This window comes from Zingiber officinale, chromosome 2B, assembly GCF_018446385.1.
Source record: "Zingiber officinale cultivar Zhangliang chromosome 2B, Zo_v1.1, whole genome shotgun sequence".
Lineage (NCBI taxonomy): Eukaryota > Viridiplantae > Streptophyta > Magnoliopsida > Zingiberales > Zingiberaceae > Zingiber > Zingiber officinale.
Window position 1 is genome coordinate 109,048,152 of NC_055989.1, and position 22,670 is coordinate 109,070,821.

At 37.1% G+C, this 22,670-nt stretch overlaps 2 protein-coding genes across 4 annotated transcripts; both read left to right on the forward strand.

Annotated features, from left to right (window-relative positions):
* Window positions 1-2,164: 2,164 nt before the first annotated feature.
* LOC122048554 (AAA ATPase forming ring-shaped complexes-like) lies at window positions 2,165-3,962 on the forward strand. Its single transcript, XM_042610108.1, has 5 exons — window positions 2,165-2,188; window positions 2,811-3,008; window positions 3,463-3,556; window positions 3,607-3,674; window positions 3,885-3,962. The coding sequence occupies exons 1-5, from the start codon at window positions 2,165-2,167 to the stop codon at window positions 3,960-3,962; spliced, it is 462 nt and encodes a 153-aa protein (XP_042466042.1).
* A 16,598-nt stretch (window positions 3,963-20,560) lies between these two features.
* LOC122049411 (probable E3 ubiquitin-protein ligase ZFP1) lies at window positions 20,561-22,110 on the forward strand. 3 transcript variants are annotated; one of them, XM_042610794.1, is made up of 5 exons: window positions 20,561-20,949; window positions 21,097-21,279; window positions 21,388-21,483; window positions 21,565-21,720; window positions 21,809-22,110. In XM_042610794.1, exons 1-5 carry the CDS (start codon window positions 20,584-20,586, stop codon window positions 21,953-21,955), a joined length of 948 nt encoding a protein of 315 aa, XP_042466728.1. In that variant the 5' UTR covers window positions 20,561-20,583; the 3' UTR covers window positions 21,956-22,110. The 3 variants fall into 3 exon arrangements, with proteins under 3 accessions (XP_042466728.1, XP_042466729.1, XP_042466731.1); XM_042610795.1 differs by having other exon boundaries at window positions 21,136-21,279; XM_042610797.1 differs by having other exon boundaries at window positions 21,139-21,279.
* Window positions 22,111-22,670: the final 560 nt, after the last annotated feature.

The window sequence follows — 22,670 nt, forward strand, 5'->3', positions numbered from 1 at the left end:
GATTTTTTACTAAGCGTAAGCTTACAGATACTTCTTTTCCCTATACTGCAGATAAAGGTAAAGGAAAGATGGACTAGCGGAGGCTGGAGGACAATGCTACAAAGATGTGTGTGGGCAGGAACTTGGAATAAAGATGCTTGGGAACTAGCAAACCTGAACTTAGCAATTCTGATTTTAGTTGCTTTCCTACATTTTAGAATGTTTGAGTAGCACGAATTGTGTAGTATGCATTAAATTTGATATTAGATAGCACCCTATGAGTAATGTTATGACTAGTAGTTTTGTTTTATGCTTCTAGAGTTGATACATGTGGTTTGGGCACGAAACAGTGCTGAAATCAGACTCCTGGTACGAAATCAGAAACCCCAATCGATCAGCCGATCGATTGGAGGTTCCTCAATCGATCAGCGGATCGATTGGGCAACTTGTTCTGCGAACAGTAAGGCCCTGGATCGATCAGCCGATCGATCCGGACGCATTCTGTCGAGAATAGAGAGCTCTGGGATCGATCACTGGATCGATCGGCCAGACCGGATCGATCAGTCGATCGATCCAAACGGGACCTCCGTGCACAATAGCACGCTGAATCGATCAGTGGATCGATTGATGTAGCTGGATCGATCGACCGATCGATCCATAAATTCTTCCGTGCACAGTAGCATGCTGAATCGATCCAGGGATCGATCAGGCCACTCCAATCGATCCACCGATCGATTGGGAGGCCTGATAACAGCTGGAAACCCCTTATTTCAGTCCTTGTTCATATGTGAAGTCTAGATTACTTCCTTTAGCATAGGAACAACATTCAAGATATAGTTTAAACATGAATTTCAGATCTAATAGCAATTAGCAGAAGAAATAGTAGTAGTTAGCAAAATTTTGAATCAGATCAGTTTTCCGCACCTTAAAAATAGTTTAGCACAGCATAATGTGACGGTCCGGCCTTACAGCTTAGTATCAGTAGGAGGTGGGTCGTTACAATAGTAGCGGCGGAGGGAGGCAAGATGAAGACGACTAGGGGGAGACACTCAGAAGAAGAACATGGATTCCCCTGGGAACCCACCACCTACCTTGATTCTAGCACAGCAATATTCATATCGGAATTCCAGAAGCCAAAGCAAAGGGTTGTCTTTATCTTTTTGTTCTTTTAACTGCTGCTTCTTTTTGCTACGGTAAGTCTCTCCTCCACGGAGAAGTGTACGTCAAGCTGACCTAGGACAGGGGCATATGCCAATTTTTCTTCTATTTATATATTTTTGTTATTGTTTTTGTAATAGTTTAGTGCATTTCCCTGTTTGGGTTAGCCTTGGATTTGGTCCGAAGATCGCCTAGAAAAGGAAGAACGCAAGGCACAATTTGTGCACTTTATTCTCTCGCTCGCTTGCTCACTCACAAATGGATGCATTCTTTGCTGCGTTGTGAGATGGGTTGAAGGTTTACAGCTTGAAGACGAGAGAGTGTCGTCCCGTACATGCTGCTGCTGTTGCTGTTGACTTCTCTTCCGCTCGTATTCTGCTGCTGCTGCTCTTTTGGCCCTTTAGCTTGCATTGTTCCATCGCCTTCCTCGTCGAATTTTGAGCTTATTTAACTTGGCTTTGGATCGAACCCCAGATTCTGGATTGCTCTGCTTCAGGCTCACAGTTTTAGATCCCAAACCTTGTGAAGAAGGGTCAAAAGTTCCCTTTGTTTCCCTTCTAATTTGAGTAGCCGACTGTGTTAATAATGTAGTACGTTCGGAAGATCATAGCACAACTCCTTGTTCTAAGCTTATGCATAGCTTTGTCCTCTTTCTCCTTACAAGTTACTAGTACTTCTCCCTCTTTCGCCCTGTGCCTTTTCAGCAGCAGAGACAGTGGAGGAATTTTTTTTCTGGGGAGTTTGTTTGCCTTATTTTGCTTCCACAAGATTCAGATTGCTGCAGATCCTTGGGGAAGTGTTTGGCGAGCTAACTCACCATAGTTGTATGAAGGAGTGCTGCAATGATGAGAGATTATGATTCAAAGAAAAGCAAGGTTTGATTTCTCTCCTAGAGTTCTGCTTTCTTCGTCTTTAAGGTGGCTAATTTGGGCATGTTTTCTTTCCTCACTTTCTTGGGAGCAGCTGTCATGGTCTAAGGCCTTCGTCAAAAAATGGTTCAGCATCAAAATCAAAGGTCAGGAGAGCCATGTCGACGAGATTGATAGCAAAGGTATGTCTGGTTTCTTCTTCTTGTTCAATTCCAGAAACCCTAGTCGACGAGAATAAAGTGCACTTGTTTGCCTGCTTTTCTCCCTAGTCATCTTCATCTTGTCGACGAGATGATTTATTTGTCTATTTACTGGAGAAAATGATACAACAGATAGAGGTCTCTCATGTAGCTTGTTGGCACTTGTTTGCCTGCTTTTCTCTCATCTTTTTTCTATTCCTAGCTTTCAAAGCATTTGTCTATCTTAGACTTGTTTGTTTGATAGAATCAATATGCAATGTAGTCTGTCCATGAATGTGTCAGAAGAAAGCTGTTAGAACACATTTGCCTCACTATTTTTCAAAGAAGAAAAAAATTGCTTTAGAATTTTTACCTTCTATTCTCAAGCAACATATTTGACTCCATTCTAGAATGTGTTCATGCCCTTTCTTCTTGTTTTCACATCTGCTTTTCTGTATCTAATTCTTCTTTCTATTATCTTCATGTTTACATTATTTCTAATCCTTTTTTATTTGTCTTATTTTTGCTTTGGACTTCTTGTTTGATCTTATTGTAATGAAAATTTCCAAAGTTTGTATAACGTGGTTTACAATTTACATTGCTAATTATGCTAAATCTTTTGTAGGTTCTATCTGTTGTTGGAATACTTCAGGATGAAGTGGATTCTATGGTTTCTGTTATGAAAGTTGAAAAGGCTCCTTTGGAGTCTTATGTTGATATTGGTGGTTTAGATGCTCAAATCCAAGAAATTAAAGAAGTTGTTGAACTTCCACTTACTCATCCTGAGTTATATGAGGATATTGGAATTAGGCCTCCTAAGGGAGTAATATTATACGGTGAGCCTGGAACTTCCACACCGCATCTCCTCCAACTCCTCCCTTTGGGTGAGAAGAGGAGCCCTTCTTCGCATTCCGGTAGCTTTTCCTTCATCCATCTCCGGTCCAGCATTCACTGCCACCGCTGGAGTCCTTCTTCGCATTCCGGTAATTTTTTCCTTTATCCATCGTCGCTACTGAAGTCCTTCCTCATCTTCGACAGTTTCATCTTCTTGATCTCTTGATTGTAAGTATTAATTGATTTATGCATGCAATGTGTTTGATGAATTTCCTCAAACACTACCCTGAGTTAATTTTATCATTTTTGTTTACTAGATTGAGGAGTTGTTATTTCCTGTTGCTAAGTTGGTTTTATGTATTCCTTGAACTATCAAGTTTCTTTTATGTCTATGCTATTATGAATGTTTAGGCTTGTTTATTCACTGAGAAACTTTTTGACAGCTTGCAGGCTTCGAAATGGAAGTGGTTAAAATAGAATATGCTGGTCATGAAAGAGAACTTGTTTCCACTGTAGAAATCAACACCTACCCTGATGGTATGCTAGCATAGGTTGTTTGGCTTTGATTTACACTTGAAAATGAAAAGCTTACTATCTTACTGCTGAAAATGTCTCAGGAATAGTATGTGTTGGAAGAGATGGCATTGTAAATGAGGTACATTGATTTTGCTTTCCGCTATTTACTCATCTTGTTTTGTGCATTGTATTTGTTTAGGTAAGTTAAAGTTGATTAAGAAAATCATTAGATGCAATAATAGAAATTCCTTGATATGTGTGCATAATAACTAGTGCCAAAGGCCAAAAAAAGTTTTGCAAAATGTTGGCCATCTTCTTCCACTTCATTCTACCACTTTTTCATCTCCAGCTCCTCATTATTCTACTGTTTGAAGTTGCCAACCTCCTGTTGAATCTGCCTTCTTTGGCCAATGATCTGTTACAATGAATCAAAATTTAGTAATTCAAATGTCAAGCTAGGATAAGTTAAGTTGTATCTTTCTGATTCTTAGTTAAAAAGACTGGCAATTGTACATATATTTCCTTTAACCTGATTGATTATTTCTTTTTAGTGATCACCATCTTATGAGTTTGTCACTAAATTGACCAATTTGAATGGACAACTACTATGGAGAACTAACTTTATGCCTTCTTGGAATCTTATCAACTTTGTGCTAACGCTTTTTTCTCATTTGTAGAATTATTGCATCTCCCTTACTCTTTGTAAAATTTTATTTGCTCTCTTCCTTTATAAGTTAGTTTAGGTGGTATGCCTCTCACAGTGATTCTTTTATTCACTTTCTGTACATATTTTATTTTTATAATCTGTACAGTAAGCACAACATGATTTGCTGAAAATTAATATTTTTTATACTTGTCTACCCTGCCAGAACTTTGATAGAAATCATGGAATTACAACATTGCTGAAGGCAATACATTGGGTTGTGAAAATTGACAGATGAATATCTGGTGCATTGATATATCTTTCTTAATTTTTCTGCTGTAGATTTCGAATATTATAGGACAGGAGCTGAACTTACATTTTAGCATCTTCCTATGAGCATTTTGAAGTTGATCAATGATGCTGCAATTATTTTGTGATTGCATGATCTATATTAATAGGTCTCCTTTACGTCTCGACTTTTTTTGGTATTAGATCAATTATGAACTCTATATGAACTTTGACACCAACTCTCAATGATGCCAATAACCTACTGGCTTCCTATGGTTCTTTTTCTTAGTCTGTTTGTCATCTGCCTGATAGTTCACCTTTCCTGTGATGTTATATAATTCTATAGACCAAGCATTAGCTATTTGAAATTTGATAATTAGCTTACATGATCATGCAGGGGTACTTAATGGTCTTCTGAGCAGAGATAACCAGAAGGAAGCACTTTCTATTCCAATTGGCATCATTCCTGCTGGTTCAGACAATTCACTAGTCTGGACTATTGGTGTTAACCTTTTTGCATGTCACGAGGCACTCCAAATTAATAAAGATTGGGATCCATTTAAGCTAAAGACAAGCGTTGTAGCAACGAGTCCCAAGTCGTATTTTTCCAAGGCAACTAATAAATGTGTGAGTGTTTTAGAATTGAATCACATGAAATTCTCTCGTAAACAAGGTCAATTAACTGTGAGAACTAAATGTAAACATGTGGGTGTCTAATCTAGAATAATGAAATGATACCATGTATCTACTGAACAAGAAACTAAACTACCAAAATTCGAAATAGAGATAAGAATTACAACTACTTATGTAGCTCAAACAAGATTGGAATTGCAAAAGTGCAACGAAATCAGGGGTTTCAAGTAAAGAAATAGGAACAAAATTGCAGGAAATAAATTCTAAACCATCTCTAATCAAATCTACTCTTTCAACAAGCCTCTCCTTGCCGTCACACAAGGATCCTTAATGAAACCTCACTTCGGACTTGACGAAAGAGCTCTCAACCACTGAATTTAGTTCAATCCCCTCCAGCACCAGAGAAAAACTTTCTGGAAAAGCTGATGAAGAAATGAACCGCAAGCATCGAAATTCTGCAGATCTGAAATATGCATTCTCTGGATCGATGCTCTCTGATGGAGGGCGAGCCACTATCACCAAAGAATCCCTCCGATGATGGCTAAAACAGAGGAAGCACTCGAACAGATCTGAGCTCCGGAGATAAAGTCGCCGGCGCGAGCAGATGATCGAGACTTGGAAGCCAATGGATAGAAACTCCAACGCCAATGAAGCTCACTGAAAAGTGGATCTGGAAGAGGATGGGGAACACCGGCGTCGCAGCGGAGAAGAAGATGGCACTGTGGAGAAAATCGCGACGCCGAGCTCGTCTTCTGCACTGTAGCTTCTCGTTATTTAAACAACTCCCTCTCTGATCGGACGGCTGAGAAACTTCTGAGCTCAATCAACGGTGAAAGTTTGCCCAAAATATGATCTGAAGGTACTGATGTTAATCTAGGGTCTGGATCTACTCTCCTGTAGGTTGGATCGATCAGATCATCACTGGATGGTCCAGATCCGCCCAGTCTTCAATGAACGGTCCAGATTAATCCGGTTGTGTCAATGGCTGGATGAACTCAGATCTGGATCAAAACTTCTAGATCTTCATAAATGGCTCAGATCTACTCCCCATTAAGTTGGATCGGCCAGATCTTCAACGGATGGTCCAGATCTGTCCTATTCTTGATGAACGACCCAAAACGACCCAAAGCTTGATCTTCTTGTTTGAACTCCGATTCGAGCCCAATTTCAGTCCAAATAGATCCAAATTCAAGATCCTTTGATGCCTACAAAATAAGAATTAAATATTAGCACCAAATAACACCAAAAATAAGATAATTTGCAATTATGCCCAAAAATACACACAATGTATAAAATGTGATGTAACCATGATTTAAACTATGAAATCAACATCAAGCCATGCATATATGAATCAAAATAATGCAATGAAAATCATGGTTATCAAATCCCCCACACTTAGTCTTGAACGTCCCATGAAAGTAAAGAAAACTCAAAATCATCTCCACAAAAATTCCCTAGCAATACCTAGAAGATAGTAAAAAGAATTTAACTAAGATCATCTTAAAGATCACCAACAATCATGAATACAATCCAAACAATAATCAGTAGGTATGGTAGTTTCAATCCAATTGAAAAATTAAGCAAGTTGCAAACTCACAAGAATTTACCTATTCTAGCTCTTACACTCAAGCATGTGTATAAAGTGGAGCTCACTCAATGTCACTCACAGCATTTCACTACCATAAGCTTGCTTATTTTCTAATTCTCCACCACTATAAACATAGCATACATGAATCAAAAGGATTTTATCATCAAGAATTGAAATGGAATCAAGAAGAACAATGAAAGTGAATGAAATGGCAAAAGAAAAGAATTCAATGAAAAATTGAGAAGATGAGAGTATTGGAGGAATATACTTGATGAGTTGACCAATTTTGATGTGTAAAAGATGAATACCATTTGTCATTATCAATATAAGAGATCAAGCTAAACTCCCCTTCAATTTGATGGCAAACAAAGAATCTTGATACTCTATCTTCCACTTGATACTCTCTTGATGTGCCAAAATTTTCAAAAAAAAAAAATTTCCTCATTGTTTTTCATTGTTCCACTTAAATTCCAGCATTCGAAACTCAAAAATAATCTCAAATCATCTCATGGAGAAGAGCTTCCTCCCCCACACTTAAATCATTGGCCGTCTCGGACAATAGAAACTCAATAATAAATGCCAATTACATGACACTCTTGAACGCTGTTATCATTTTCTTTCCTACTGCAGGTTCTGATTTTTCTCTGTCTCTATTCCTGTGGTGCTTTACAGTTACAAATTTCTCACCATTGCAGTAGAAAAATTTAAAATTGCAGAAGTTAAGCAGCATAGAATATCTAATACTCAAATTCAACGAAACTAGATATTGAAATTTGTAGCTCATTTTCAGAACCAGGAAAATACCAATTTCTTCCAGCAGCATTCAAATTCAGAAATCAGAAACTATAATTCTTGACTCGAGCTTAAGCTTGAGAAATTCTAAGTAAAAGAAGTTCAGCTAGTACTAATCAAATTCTGCACAACTTTTAGCATGTAACAAGATCCTTAGATAATTCTTCTTTTCATGCAATCTGGTTTCCTACACTAAAATAATCATTTTATAAAGTTATCAGACTGTGTATCACATTTGAATATGTAGATCACTGAATTTCTGAATTCAGAATGCAGTATCATCTCTGGAATACCAGCAACAATTCACAACTCCAGTTCATCTCAATTCAAATCACGGAAGGTTAAGCATGGAGTAAAGAAATCACACAAATTCTGAATTCAGATTCAAAAAGATTGAGAAATCCATGTATAACTGAATTGAGCTCAAAAAAAAATTTGAAGACCTCATGTATCCAATGTATTACCACTCTTGAAGCCACTATATCTCTTTCTACAAATTTTCTTTTTCTGTTTCTCTGTCACTCTGATTTGGTAATTTCAAAAATTCAATGCAAGCTTCCAATTTCAGAACTTCATTACTAAACAGCTTCCCAATTCAATATAAAATGCATTGCTAGAATATGAAATTTATAACTCAATTTCAGAACCAAGAATTCATAGAGATCCCAATTGGATACATGAAGATTTAAGCTTGGAAACAACATCATTCAGCACTTAACTAATAGGAACAACAATGCCATTTAAAACTTGTAATACTTTATAATAAGCTTCTACTTCCATCCTTCCACAGATTCAACTTTCAGATTCATGTTTCTGTTTTTTTTTTAAATCATTTGATCAGCTCCCTAATTCCTATCTTAACCGCAAGCATTTTCTCTGTTCAAACTCCAATTCTGAAGCAAAATTACTCAATTTTGAGGTCTGGAATAATGAAAGCTTCTCTTTAGATTATGCTGAGAAAGAAAGCATTATCAGATGGCACATGGCAATAGCTCACTTGACCTTTTGGAATCAACATCATCAGCTCCTAAAAGATGCGAGATCTTCATTTATCAATACTCTACAGCAGCCCTTTTACATCAGATTCTAAACCAATCTCTGGTATCCAGATTAATTTCATCTCTTTACTCTTCCAGCAACTCCAAATTCAGAATTCAAAATCATAGAAAGGTCTCATTCATCACTTTAGCAGAGTGCAGAATTTTCAACTCTAGCCATCCTCAAATTGCAAATTCAGCAGATTCAGATTTCTAACCTTCTACAATTACTACACTTGAATTTTTGTGGTTCTAGTTTCTCCACAAGAATTATTCTATTGGACCACAAGAAAATTCTATCTTCTTCAGTTTTCAGCAGTTACTGAACTCCCCTCACAGTCAAGTTACAGCAGTTTTGGTTCTGAACAAGTGTCTTGACTTTGTATCAATCTATCACGTTTAGTCACACAAAACTTCAATTCTTCTTTCATCTTGTCTCTTAAGAATCTTCAAAATGTATAACCTAAAACTTCCAGGTTTCTACAATTTCTGCTCATTACACTTTTCCTTTTCAAATTTGGCACTAAAAACCCAATTCGTTTCTGTAGAATCTGTGTTTCCTGGTTCCTGCTTCTTTGTTAGTTTCTGTCAATTCAGCAGTCATCCTCTACAGTTATTCCATGACTCTAAGGATTCAAGTAGTGTAAACTTCCTCTTTCTTTAATTGATTTCCCACCTTGCAATTTCTTCCACAAATTCAATCTTCAAGACTGAAACAACACTGAATTCATATCAGATATTCAACTTCAAATTTCCCATAACAGATGCCACTTTCAGCTTCTCTTGATCCATGGAGAGTTAAGCTAAATAAAGGGTTCATTAGCACTGAAATGATTGGAGCTTTGCTTTGAAACAATGCTGATCAGATCCACATCAACTCTTGCAGCAATTCATCAACAGATTCTATGTCCAGTAGCAAAAGAAATGAACTCTGCTGGATACTTATAACAGAATCTAGCACACAACTGAATTTTTTTTTCTTGCTTGTCTCTTGCACACTACTCCTGATTTCTGCATTTCAGTTACGTTTGAAAGAAGCTCTCATTTAGCACTGAATCAATGAGGAATCAAATTCAAGGTATGATTTAAAGCTTGGCACTTTGTTATTTTGATTTCCTGCTGAATCAAATTTCAGAATTCACTGCCTATTCCTCAGCAATCTGATTTCAGTGAATCATTAGTTGCAGTTTCTGAAAATTCATGGTTTCAAACTTCAGTTTCTTTAAAGGAATACCAAGTTAAGTATCAACACTTCGATTGGAATAACTTACACAACTCTTAGATATTTCCTCACTGCTACAGCTACACTCTGTTTTTTTTCTTTACTACTATCAAACTTACTGAACAAAATATTCCACAGAATTGGCACAAACAGTTTTCAATCCAATTCACAGCTCAACTTTTGACTCATAACAAACAGCTCTAACCACAGAATTGCCTCTTCTATTTCCCTGCAAAATTCGTTCATTTCTGCCCCTGCTCAAGATTGGCTATCAGAAGTTGATCAATAACATCAAAGAATTCAATAACCTTCCTGCATCAAAGTGCTTGATAAAACTTCTCAATTTCTGCACTTAAGTATCACTATTCTTTCCATGAAGTTATTCACTTCATTATTGCCTCCCAATAGCAACACACATTTAGTGTACTGTGTCTATCAGTAAACCTCACTGCCTTAGGCAATTAGGGCACTTGATAATGCTCTAACAATTCCAATAAATCATACAACTGAAAAGCTCTTGTCATTTCCATGTCATGCTTGAAAATCACAGATCAATTCTCACAAAACCATCTAAAACCTTCATCATCCTCAAATATATACCAATCTTCCCCCACACTTACTCTTTTGTCCATCTAATCAAGTTAATTCATCAAGCACTTAATCCAAAACTCTCAACAAAATAGAGCAAGCAAAGGTAATAAAAGGATAAAATGCAAGAGGAAAATGTTTTAAGAGAATTATGGGGTAAGAGATGGGAAATGATGAGGGAACAAGAATGAAAATTATTCTTCATTTCCATGCATACGCATGCTATTGTGACTTTGAAAAGAAATTAAGCAAGTTCTAGAGTTTAATTTGCTATGAGTGCATGCCACACAAAAATAAAATGTGTTTAGGCTTAAGGAGGTCCTCTCTAGGTATTTTTTTTTATACAATCATGCCTAATTGATCAAATTGGAATCCACCACCAAATTAACCAATAACATACAAGAAAAGCATCCAATCATGTTAAATGACCTAAAATTGATGATCAAATTTAAGAAATTTTTACCATCTTAAAAATATTACTAGAAAATTTCCATGGGAGAATTTATTCCAATTGAAATGCTATATACTAAACAAAATGCAAATCTGAAAACAAAGTGTGGAAGTAAAATGCAAAATGCAAAGTATGTAACTAAAGAAATGCATAAAAATGATTTATTAACAAAGCATGAATTAAAATGCAAAAGAAAATGAAATTAGAACCAACTCCCCTTTCATTCCGGTGGTCGAAGAAGATTTAGCAACAAAATCCACACCGGGAATGAAGTAATTGTTGTTCTATTGAAATTCTTTTTATTCTTCATTTTTCCATTGCAAATTCTTTCCGGAGGTCTTAGGCGGTTCAGTTCAAGCATCCACTCCGGGAGCTTGTACTCTCCTACAACATCAATACAAGAAACCAACTCCCACACGCATGTGGGGTAAAAAGAAAATAGGAGATTATTAGTGTGGGTAGAAAATTTAGCAAAGAATGAATCACAACTAATAAAATCAATGAATGGTACCTCTATTAAATTTTCTGATGAATCACAAATAATACTCACCTTTTCATCTTGGAAGGTACCTGGAGTGGTGATTGTTATCTCTTTCTCATCAATATATGGCTCAAGCTCTTTTTCTTGTGAATGTTCATCCTCATGTAGTGATTCTTGGGTGCTTGGCTCCGTAGCACAAGTCCCTACACTTACATCTTCAACTCTTGATGATTCTTGAGGTAATGCTTCCTGTAAGCATTCCCCTACACTTAAATCATCTTTAAAAACATGTTCAGAACCTGAATCACTAACAACATCTTCAACAACAATATCATTAGGATCAGAAATTTACATAATTACATCATTATCACAAAAAATATTAGAAAAATCATGTGAATTAATGGAAGTAGGGTTAGGCCTGACAGAATCGCTACTTTCCATCTCTCCACTGAAGTTTTGTGCTTGCAGCTGATTGATGGTTGATGCAATTTGATCTATCTGACTTTGTATGTTCTAAATCCTTGAAAATTGTTCCTCTTGATGTTCATTCATTTGTTGCATAATCTCCTTGAGTTTCCATGTTGACTCATCCATCTGAGATTCGTTTTGTTGAAAAAAATTTGGCATAAAATTTGTTGAAACTTCCTGGAACCCATATGAACTCTGGAAAGCTGGATATGGTTCAACAAATGGTCCTTGTGCACTTTCATACCAGAAACATGAATTATCTACCCAATTAGCATTAAAACCATTTGAAAATGACTCATACCTATTTCGTTGATCCAAATTTGGGTAAAATTGATACTCAGGTTGAAAACACTGATAACTCTCCATTCCACCTCCAAAATTCTGAAAATATGGATCCATGCTAAAGAAATCTCCTGTTCTTACAATTCAACACTAAAAATAAATGTTAGAAGATCCAAGAGCATAAAGTTTCAATCTAATGAAAACATGAACAGTAGAATCCCTAAACATTTCAAGAATAAACCAACATGAAAATACAAAAGAGAAATAGCAATCATATCAATCAAGAAAAATGCTAACCAATTTAAATCACACAATGATCAATCTAAAATAAACACACATTGCTAGTTATTTCCCCGGCAACGGCGCCAAAATTTGATGTCGGCCTTTTTGCATGTCACTTGACACATCAAATTAATTAAAACAGATGAATATCTGGTGCATTGATATATCTTTCTTAATTTTTCTGCTGTAGATTTCGAATATTATAGGACAGGAGCTGAACTTACATTTTAGCATCTTCCTATGAGCATTTTGAAGCTGATCAATGATGTTGCAATTATTTTGTGACTGCATGATCTATATTAATAGGTCTCCTTTACGTCTCGACTTTTTTTGGTATTAGATCAATTATGAACTCTATATGAACTTTGACACCAACTCTCAATGATGCCAATAACCTACTGGCTTCCTATGGTTCTTTTTCTTAGTCTGTTTGTCATCTGCCTGATAGTTCACCTTTCCTGTGATGTTATATAATTCTATAGACCAAGCATTAGCTATTTGAAATTTGATAATTAGCTTACATGATCATGCAGGGGTACTTAATGGTCTTCTGAGCAGAGATAACCAGAAGGAAGCACTTTCTATTCCAATTGGCATCATTCCTGCTGGTTCAGACAATTCACTAGTCTGGACTATTTTGGGGGTCAGGGATCCTATTTCTGCTGCAATGGCAACATTTGCATATATATATATATATATTTGTTAGATATTATTTATGTGTTTTTACAGTTTACAAATCTCAAGTACTCCAGAGTTGAAATTGATGAAGTGTGGTTTGAGTGGGCTGAATGCATGCTAGATTACATTTGAGTAGGAAAGGTATTTGATTTTTGAAAACTTTGGATGATGCATGCATTTGCATGGAATGTAAATTGTGTATATTGTCCCATGTCAATTTCTTTCTGATGGTGATATTCTAGGACTTCTGCAGCATGTATAATTCTTCTGTTTTTGTTCTTTGCTGTAGTTAAGTAGACCAAATGATACGTTTGTTTGACAGATTAGAACAATGGATGTTTTAACTCAGAAAACTAGGCATTTGAAGGTGAAAAGTGGTGAGATTAGGGAAATGAAAGGCACAAGAAGAATGGAGCAGTATAACAAGTTGAACAGATTCTGATTCTCATAATTTAATGTAGCCTCAGCTTAATTTTTGACTCACGATGTTCTACCTTGATGTGTACAATATCTATTAGCTTTTGATGTAAAAAGAATATTTGTGTATTTTATGGATACTGTTGTAAGAAGAATATTTATGTAATTTGTGAATATTTGTGTATTTTATGGATACTGTTGGAAGAAGAATATTTGTGTAATTTGTGAATATTTGTGTATTTTCTTGGATACTGTCGGTTTTTCACTGTTTCGGAAATCGAATGTGTCGTTAAACAATACTGATATTACATCGGTTTTTCACCGCTGCAAAATCGGTGTCATTAACTAATATTACATCGGTCGTATACCGCTGCCAAAACTGGTGTTATTAACATATAATATTACATCGGTTTTACACCGTTGATGAAACGGTGTCGTTAAGTGATACTACACCGGTTAATAACTGATTTGAAAACCGATGTCGTTAAGTGATACTACACCGATTTTAACCCGATGTCTAAAATGGCAGACTTTTTACATCGCCTTCATAGACATCGGTCGAAAATGTAATAGACAGCGGTGGAAAACCGATGTCTATGAGGGTTTTTGTTGTAGTGCCTGTAGGTTACACGGATTCTGACTTCCAATCAGATAGAGACAATAGTAAGTCGACCTCGGGTTTTGTGTTTACTTTAGGAGGTGAAGTCATAACTATGGATTAGTGTTAAGCATAGGTGCTTTTCTGGACTCCACCATAGAAGCTGAGTATGTGGCAGCCTCTGAGGCAGCCATAGAAGTTATATTGGCTCAGAAACTTCATGATGGACTTAGACATGATTTCTGGTTTGCCCAAAAATTATTACAATTTATAATAGTGGTGCAGTAGCAAACTCGAAGAAACCATAAGTCCATAAGGCAAGTAAACACAATAGAGCGCAAGTACCGCCCAATACGATAAATCGTATAATGAGGAGAAGTTGTTGCCACCTAGATTACATCAAGTGATAACCTGGAAGATCCTTTCACTAAGGCCCTTAAGGCAAGAGCTTTTGATGGACATGTTGAAGGTTTGTGAATCAGATGTATGGCAGGATATATGACAGCATAGTCTTTTAGTATAAGTGAGAGATTGTTAAAGTGCATACTAAAAACCTAGTTTTTGTATAAACATTTATTTAGAAATAAAGAATCACAATGGTCAAATACCTACATTTATGTTAAGTGTAGTTGTTCAATTAATTTATATCGTAGATAACATGGTGTGTGGTGTCACACACAGAAGATCATGTTATCAGTTCTTTATAAATTATAAACAGTTGCTCACGACTAAAATGGAAAGGAACAAACCGTTAGAATAGTCGTAGTGTAATTATGTATTAGTTTATCTTGACTAATAAATTACACTAGTACATTCTAAGTGTATTGAGTAGAACCATTTAAGGCAAGTTCTTTTTATACTGACTTAATAAAAGAACTAGACCTTAGTTATTATGGAAGTGTGTGCTCTTGATCCTAATATAATAACAAGCACATATATTTAGTATTTATTTCTTTAACTTATCAAAGGGTGAGATTTAGCTCGATAAATCAATAGACCCGATAAGTTGGGAAATGATATTACTTATAGTGTGTGTTGTTGATTATAGAGGGAAACTGCGTCCTAGTTATCTAGGTTGAGAATGTCCCCAAGAGGAGCTCATAAGGATTGTCATGTTAAACCCTGCAGGTGGACTTAGTCCGACATGACAATAAGGTTGAGTGGTACTACTCTTGGACTTAGATATTAATTAAGTGAGTTGTCAGTAACTTACTTAATTAGTGGGCATTCGTTTTCTTAAACACAGGGAGACTAACACACTCATGATAAGAAGGAGCCCATAATGTAATTTGGGATTGGTGCGGTAGTACAATAATAACTCTCTAGTGGAATGAGTTATTATTGATGAACTTGAGTTGTGTGTTCGGGGCGAACACGGGATACTCAAGCTCATCGGAAGGCCAAAACCAATTTCTCCTCTAGGTCCCTGTCGTAGCCTCATTAAAGCCTCAAGTCCATCCAATGAAAACCTCAAGTCCATCTAATGAAAGCCTATCTTGGTGTCCAAGAAGGGCCGGCCCAAGGCTTGGTGACCAAGCCAAGGGCCGGCCATAAATTCCTTCAAGGTGGCCGACCTTTGCTTTGTGCAAGGGGGCCGACCACATAATTCAAAGTTAAGGGGTGTTTTTGAATTTTTAAAATCTTCTCTTTGTAGATATCTACAAGTTTTAAAAGAGAGATTTTAAGATATAAAACTTTCCTTATTTGAATTAGGCCACATGATTTACAAGAAAGTTTAAAAGTTTTAAAACTTTCCTTTTTTAACTATCCTCATGGTTTTAAGAAAAAAGGAAGAGAAGTTTTAAATTTTAAATTTTTGTAACCATGTTAAAAAAGAAAATTTTAGAAGAGAAGTTTTAAATTTTAAAACATGGTTTTAATTTTTAAAACTTTCCTTTTTTAACATCCACAATAGGAAAGAGAGCTTGTAAAATTTTATAAGAGGATTTCTTCTTTTATAAAATTTTATAAAAATTATTTTCTCCTTGATGATGTGGCCCGCCACCCTTGCTTGGTGCCCAAGCAAGGGGCCGACCAAATTAAATTAAATTAAATCATCATTCAATCCATGATTGATGATTGAATCAATCAAGAGGAAAGAAAAGGAAAAATAAAAAGGGAAAAGGAAAAACAAGAAAAAGATTTTAATTTTTGTAAAAAGTCTTTCTTTATTTGTCTTGGGCAAGTAATATAAAAGAAGGGGAGGGGAGGTCTCATGAGATAACAATTCTTATTCTCTTGTTGATGATCCTCTTGTGGCCGGCCCTCTCTCCCTCTCCTTTCTCTTTGCTCTCTTTTCTTTGGTGGTGGTGGTGGCCAGATTTTAGAGAAGGAGGAAGAAGGCTTTGGGTGGTGTTCATCTTAGAGGATCGTCGCCCACATGACGTCCAAGGCGAGGCGAGGAATACGACAGAAGATCTCGAGGTCATTAGCATACAAAGAGAAGGTATAACTAGTTATTTTCTTCCGCATCATGCTAGTTATTTTCTTTGTATGAATTCCAAACACAAGAGGCAATAGATTCTAGTTTTCGAATTTATTTTTCGAGTTTGTGTTTTTTTTTTATTTTTTGAATTTGTTATTCGATTATTCCTTTTGGTTAAACCTAGAGTTATATAAGGAAATTAAATATTAGCTTTCCTTAAAAGGCTTTGTCTAGGCGGTGGTTGATGCTCCCATACCCAAGAAGGCCACGTGCCTCGCCATGCAGTCCTGGAAACCAATTTTGGAAATTAATATTTAATGGAATTTATAACGTAGGTGGATTTGGATCAATAGTGTTAAGTTCCGCTTGCGATCCAAATCTAAATCATTAAGAACAAATAAGTTAAATTTGGAATCAATGATGTTAAGTTCCATTTGCGATTCCTAATTTAACTTCTAAAGAACACAATAGGTTGTTTAGGAAAGGTTCGACACTTGTATAAATTTTTTGTACAGTGAAACCAGTACAATTTTCTTAGGACCAACCAACAGTAATTTTATAGTCAAGATAAACTAATACCAAATTACACTACAACCATTCTAATGGTTTGTCCCATTCCATCTTGGTTGTGAGGAACTATTTATAATTTATAAGGAACTGATAACATGATCTTCTGTGTGACACCACACACCATGTTATCTTCAATATAAATTAAACAAACAACTACATTTAGCATAAAAATGTTGACATTTGACCAATGTGATTCTTATTTCAAAATAAATGTTTATACAAAAAGCTAGACTTTTAGTATACATTCTAACAAGTTTGTTCATGCAGTTCTAGTTTATAAAATAATTCATCTAATTTTAACTTAGACAAATTCCTCGAAACCTTATAGACATCTACTATCGATACCTACAGTGCATTTCGGGGAAATGAGTTTAGTGCGTACCTTATGATGTCTCGATTCTCTATTTGGTGGTTGATTATGTGGAGTCCATTGAGGATGTTCTCGATCCTTGTGTGTAGCTTGTTCACTGTCTCTCCGTTCTGCATCTTAATATTAAATAAATTATTCAAGAGGAGGTCACATTTGTTCCTTCGTGTAATTCGACGAATTTATCCCATAGCTCTTTTGCATTCCTGTGTGGGTCAACGCGATTTAGTTCTTCCCTTGTGAATCCACATGGGATTGTATTCATTGCCTTCATGTCGACTTGGGCTTTCTTCTTTTAGTCTGGATTTTAATTTTTTGGGTCAAGTGACACTCTTGTCGCTTTGTTAATTGGAGTCGTGTATCATCGTCAGATGAAGAACCATTGGTCAATGTCAGTTTTTAGGTACATCTCCATCCATTTTTTTCAATAGGAAAAGTCTTTGCCATTAAAGAGTGGGGGGTGAACGATGTTGTAACACTTATTTTAGGACATTTGGTAAAAGGACCTTGCACACAAAAAAAATAACCAAAAAAATCCTAAGACTAGATTAGTAGTGTGGGAGATACATAGATATATGAATCGGATGGTGTTGCACTAATATCGAGCAATTCGAAGAAATCACACTGAAAAATTATTTGAAGAAGTAAGTATACCAATTCATATGGATTTGAAAAACTTAAAACTGAAATGAAAAGTGAAACAAATGAAAGCAAAAAATAAATCCCTCTGCTTGATTGGTGGTTGCACTAATTCAAGCGACATAACTCTGATACTACTTGTAGGATCAAATGCATGTGATTTAAAAAACTCTTCTTTTTTTACTTTTAAAAAACAAAGTGTGTAGCAGACTAAAACAAAACAAAAGCAAAAAGCATGAGAAAAAGATAAGGCACAGGTGATTACTTAGTTTGGAGCTTTCGGCGATTTTTACTCTAAGACTCATGTCTCTCGAAACTATTGATAGGAAATATACTAAATTCTCTTCCGGAACCGCCGGAAGAGTAACCGAATACAAAGAAATGAATAGGAAAGTGTAACAACTCTACATTTTCCTTTTGTAATTATGTAAAGTAAGCACAAATTGAAAAGTCATTATCAACACGAAGATGTCGAAGTGAAAGTGTTCGTGTGTTGGTGTCAGTTTATTTATAGTAGTCGGGCGTAATAGTGTCATAGTAGAGCAGCAACAAGAAGTCGGAGCAGCAGGAACATCGAATAATTGTATAGAAGAGTTGTATAGAAGTTGTCTCTGAATGCTTGACGGAACCCTCCTTTTATAAGGCATTAGAGGCGCCTCCAACCCCACTTGAGGTGTCTCCGGCCTTGAATTTGATCCCCGAAGAAACAGACTCAATCACCTCCACCACCTTAGGTTTCTATTCACGTAAGGGTGTCTTCCATGTGCTCCGAGGTACCCTTGCGCAGCTCTATGACGCCTCCAGACCACTCAAGAATTTTATCCTCAAAGTTCATCTTCGTGAGCCGTTGAATGCAGGGCATGTCCGCACAACTCTGAGGCATCTCCCCACTGCTCTTAGGTGCCTTAGATATTGTTCATTCGAGGCTACTTTTGCATTTTCACCCTTGTAAAAGTGTTAGTCCAAGTAACAAAATATACACTACAAAATAGGGTTAGTATAATAAAATATAAGAGATTATTAATTAGATCTCATCTTTCCAATATTAGGATTTAGTCATGATCTCAGTTTAGGTTTTCAAAATGAACATAAACTGGATCAGCGCCTACAGTCTCATTGGAACTCGTCCTCGTTGAATCACTCTCATCCTATGATTTACCTCACTTACTATTTGTAGTTTCTTGACTTATCTCTTGACTCACTAGGTCTTCCCGCCGGATGTCAGGTTTACAGATTCAACTAGACTTCGGTCAGCTGTTAGGTCCTACAGACCCAGCCAGACTTCCTGCTAGATATTGTGTCACTCCTTGACCTATCTGGACTTCGTATTAGCTATCAGGTCTAACAGATTTAACTGAATTTCAGCCTAATATCGAGTCCTCCAGACTCATTAAGTCTTACACACTTACTAACAAGATTAGATAATATAAAATTTAACTTTAATCATTTATTATTTATCCAAATATTAGTTTGACAATTAAAATTAACTGTACTAATCGCTTCTATATATTCTAATTAGACGTAGTTACTATAATAACATTAAAAATAAGAAATATTATTTTAACAACTACTTATAATGGTAGAAAATACTGAGTATCATCTAAAAGATACCGAGTAATATCTATTGATAGATTGTTGAAATAAATAATTTTATCTTGATGAGGCGTTTTTTCATAATAGAAAAAGGATGCACTTTTGATGATGTATATATTTGGAGCATCCATTTGATTTAATGTATTTTTTTATTTTTATTATTTTTTAATTTTTACTTATGAGTTGGACCCAAACTGGGTGGGTAGTGTCCGTGACAAGCCATATTGTGCTTGACTCGACACAAACATAATATAGGCTAATGAGACTTATCTCCCACCTTGATCGCTATAGTGACTTTTAGGTTCATCATAATAACGTGATATCGTTCATCATCTCTTCCGTTAATCTTGTGTCATTTACCTTGGCTACTTGAACTATCGTGCATCCTAGACAAACATCTACATAGCAAGTACACATCTTATAAATGTGAACTTGGCAAAAGGTAACTGTGTTTGTCTCCAATATTCCTATCAATTTATCGTAGGACAAATATAGAAGTAAATCATGGATGATTAATAGCTCTTAAAATAGTGACTGATACATGAGAGAATTATTTATCTCGACTATATCAAAATTTAAATCCTAAACTTTAAGTTGATAATATCTTATGTGCTAATTAATACATCGTCTCGAGGGACATTAAAAGTGGTATCACCTACAATGGGAAGTTGTTCAAAAGGGTCTCTCTCAAATTTTGAGATATGTGCGGACTGAAAAGATAAAAGCAGAAGTCAAACTGGCATTTGACCACCAAGATCTCCCTCCAAATTTGCCTCTTTCAAGTTCTAACGGCAATGACTGGATCCGATCAAATGCTTACTGCAAACAACATGAAATTTCCTCTTTCAATCTACGAGACGTGGGACAATATAATTGGTCGGAAATAATTTTAATTCGAATTGCCCAGTACGCGATCCCGATAATTCTTCGCCGGTTTTCCCGAGACTGAAAAAAGACATTTTTGTCGATTATTTCAAATTCCTCTCGCGCTTTGCGTCTCTTCTTTATGGCGGCCTCCGGCGACGGCGCCTTCTCGTCGTCGTCACCCATGGATCGCCTCCTCCGCGGCATCTCCATGCCATACGAGGTCCCTTCTGTCGAACGGCGGCTTCTCATGAATCCTCCTTCGTCCTCCAGGAAGAAGAAAGAGGGCTTCGCCGGTGCGGCGCTACGGATGCTGGGCTGCGCCTCCGAGGCGGCCTCGCAGGCGTACGATCCGTCTGTTTCGAAGAACAAGACGCCGGGGAGGAGGAGGAAGACGAAGAAGGAAGGGAGGCGGATTCACGGCGGTGGCAAAATCTCGTGCGCGCCGGTGACTCCATCCTCCACCGAGGCGTCTTTGGCTGGAAGAAAGCTGCTGGATGCCAGCGAGGTAAAATACATATCTTTTGCTCTGCGATCCTCTAGTTTAAGGGTTTTAAGATCGATTCTTCTTGTTGCCCTAACGAAAAATTTGTTTTTTCTCCCCCCTTTTGTCTGTTTGGACCGCAAATCACTTCATTTTCGAACAATGTAAAAGATTTCAGCCCTAATTAAGAATCTCGGGCGTTTTCCTCAGCAGAGTCCATCTTCGTGTAGAAGGGAAAACCACCAGGAAACACTGTCGAACCCTAATGCACCTCTATTAGGGCATGATCGTGTACGCTCGGAATATCTTCACCGCTCGCCGGGATTTCACCCTACTCCGTATCGATCCGAGGAGGTAATACGACTGAAATCAACTATTTTGCCCTTTGTCTGATCTTATAGATTCCTAGTTGTCTGCACAATGAGAAAATAGGTAACAAGACACCAATTCTATACATCTCAGATAATCATGTTCCAGACGATCGTCCAGTTAGGAGAATTAGAGGTGTATGAGCAATACCAAGACCAGTGGCTCGATGTCGATAACATGTCCTACGAGGTGCATATAGATTCACTTTCACCTGATCATTTTAATTTCCATATCATTCATTGGACTCTCCTCCCATTTCCGATCAAACAGGAGCTACTCGAGCTGGGCGATAAAATAGGGCAGGTTAACACTGGGCTGGAGGAGGAACAGATCATGAGCAGTCTAAGGAAGGTTAAATACTCATTTCTGGATGCATTAAAAAGACACATTCGATCACACAATGAACCGAATTGTATCATTTGTCAGGTAAGTATTTCGACCTGCCCTCTCGTCTTATTGCCTGAAGTTTGTGGTTTCTGTTGCAGCACTTAAGCTTCATCTCTGTGATTTACAGGAAGAATACTCCATTAATGACGCAATTGGAGAGCTGCAGTGCGGTCATAGGTATCACGTACGATGCATCAAACGGTGGCTTCTTCAGAAAAATGCTTGCCCTGTCTGCAAGACTGCTGTTTCTACGCAAGCTTTCGAGAGTCGATAGGTAGCGTTCATTTTGTTGCTCTCTTCTGTCTCAGCATTTGGCGCATTGTTGTTTCTAAAACATTGAATGTGATCTTGTTGCTTTTGATTTTGATTATGATGATTACTAATAGGGAAATCAAATCGATTAAATTAAATAAATCAATATTGAATTAATTGTTTTTTTAGACAAACCGAACTTTCTTGCAAAAATCAAACCCATATAAAATCAGTTAGTTACTAAATTAATTGAACTTTTTTAGTTAAGTCCGTTGTTTAATCGGTTTTGGAATTTTAAAATCGAATTGAATAAATTGAAATAACTAAGATTTTGTGTATAAAAAAAAACTCTAACTTATTCGGTCTGCTTAACTCTAGTTGCTTGACATTAGGGTTTATTTTATGTGATATTATGGTGTTCCAAAGTCACTTTGAAATCACAAAACGGCGAGGCAAGTTTAGTTCTTGGACGTGGGCCATGGGGCGAGGCAGATCCGCTCGCCCCCGTCGCCGCACTGTGAGTTCTCTTCCGCCGCCAACGGAGCCCTCGCGGCTCCGCCAGGTCGCGGTTGAGTGCGCCGCCTCGGCCTGCACGTTCTGCGTCTGTTGCCCTCTGATTCTCGCGTGGTGCTGCGTCTGCGCCCCTCTGGCCCTCGCCTGGCGGGCGGCGCCAGCCGCCGCCTCTGCCGCTGCAGCCGTGGGGGCCGCTGCAGCCGTGGGGGCCGCCGCCGCCCCCT

Bases quoted from the DNA above. Each gene is read 5' to 3' on its own strand.
- LOC122048554 (XM_042610108.1), top strand. From the start codon at position 2,165: ATGTCGACGAGATTGATAGCAAAG. The intron at 3,009-3,462 runs GTAATATTATAC...ACTTTTTGACAG, and splicing joins GAATTAGGCCTCCTAAGGGA to CTTGCAGGCTTCGAAATGGA. The intron at 3,675-3,884 runs GTACATTGATTT...TTTCATCTCCAG, and splicing joins GAGATGGCATTGTAAATGAG to CTCCTCATTATTCTACTGTT.
- LOC122049411 (XM_042610794.1), top strand. From the start codon at position 20,584: ATGGCGGCCTCCGGCGACGGCGCCTTCTCGTCGTCGTCACCCATGGAT. The intron at 20,950-21,096 runs GTAAAATACATA...ACAATGTAAAAG, and splicing joins AGCTGCTGGATGCCAGCGAG to ATTTCAGCCCTAATTAAGAA. The intron at 21,484-21,564 runs GTGCATATAGAT...CCGATCAAACAG, and splicing joins TCGATAACATGTCCTACGAG to GAGCTACTCGAGCTGGGCGA.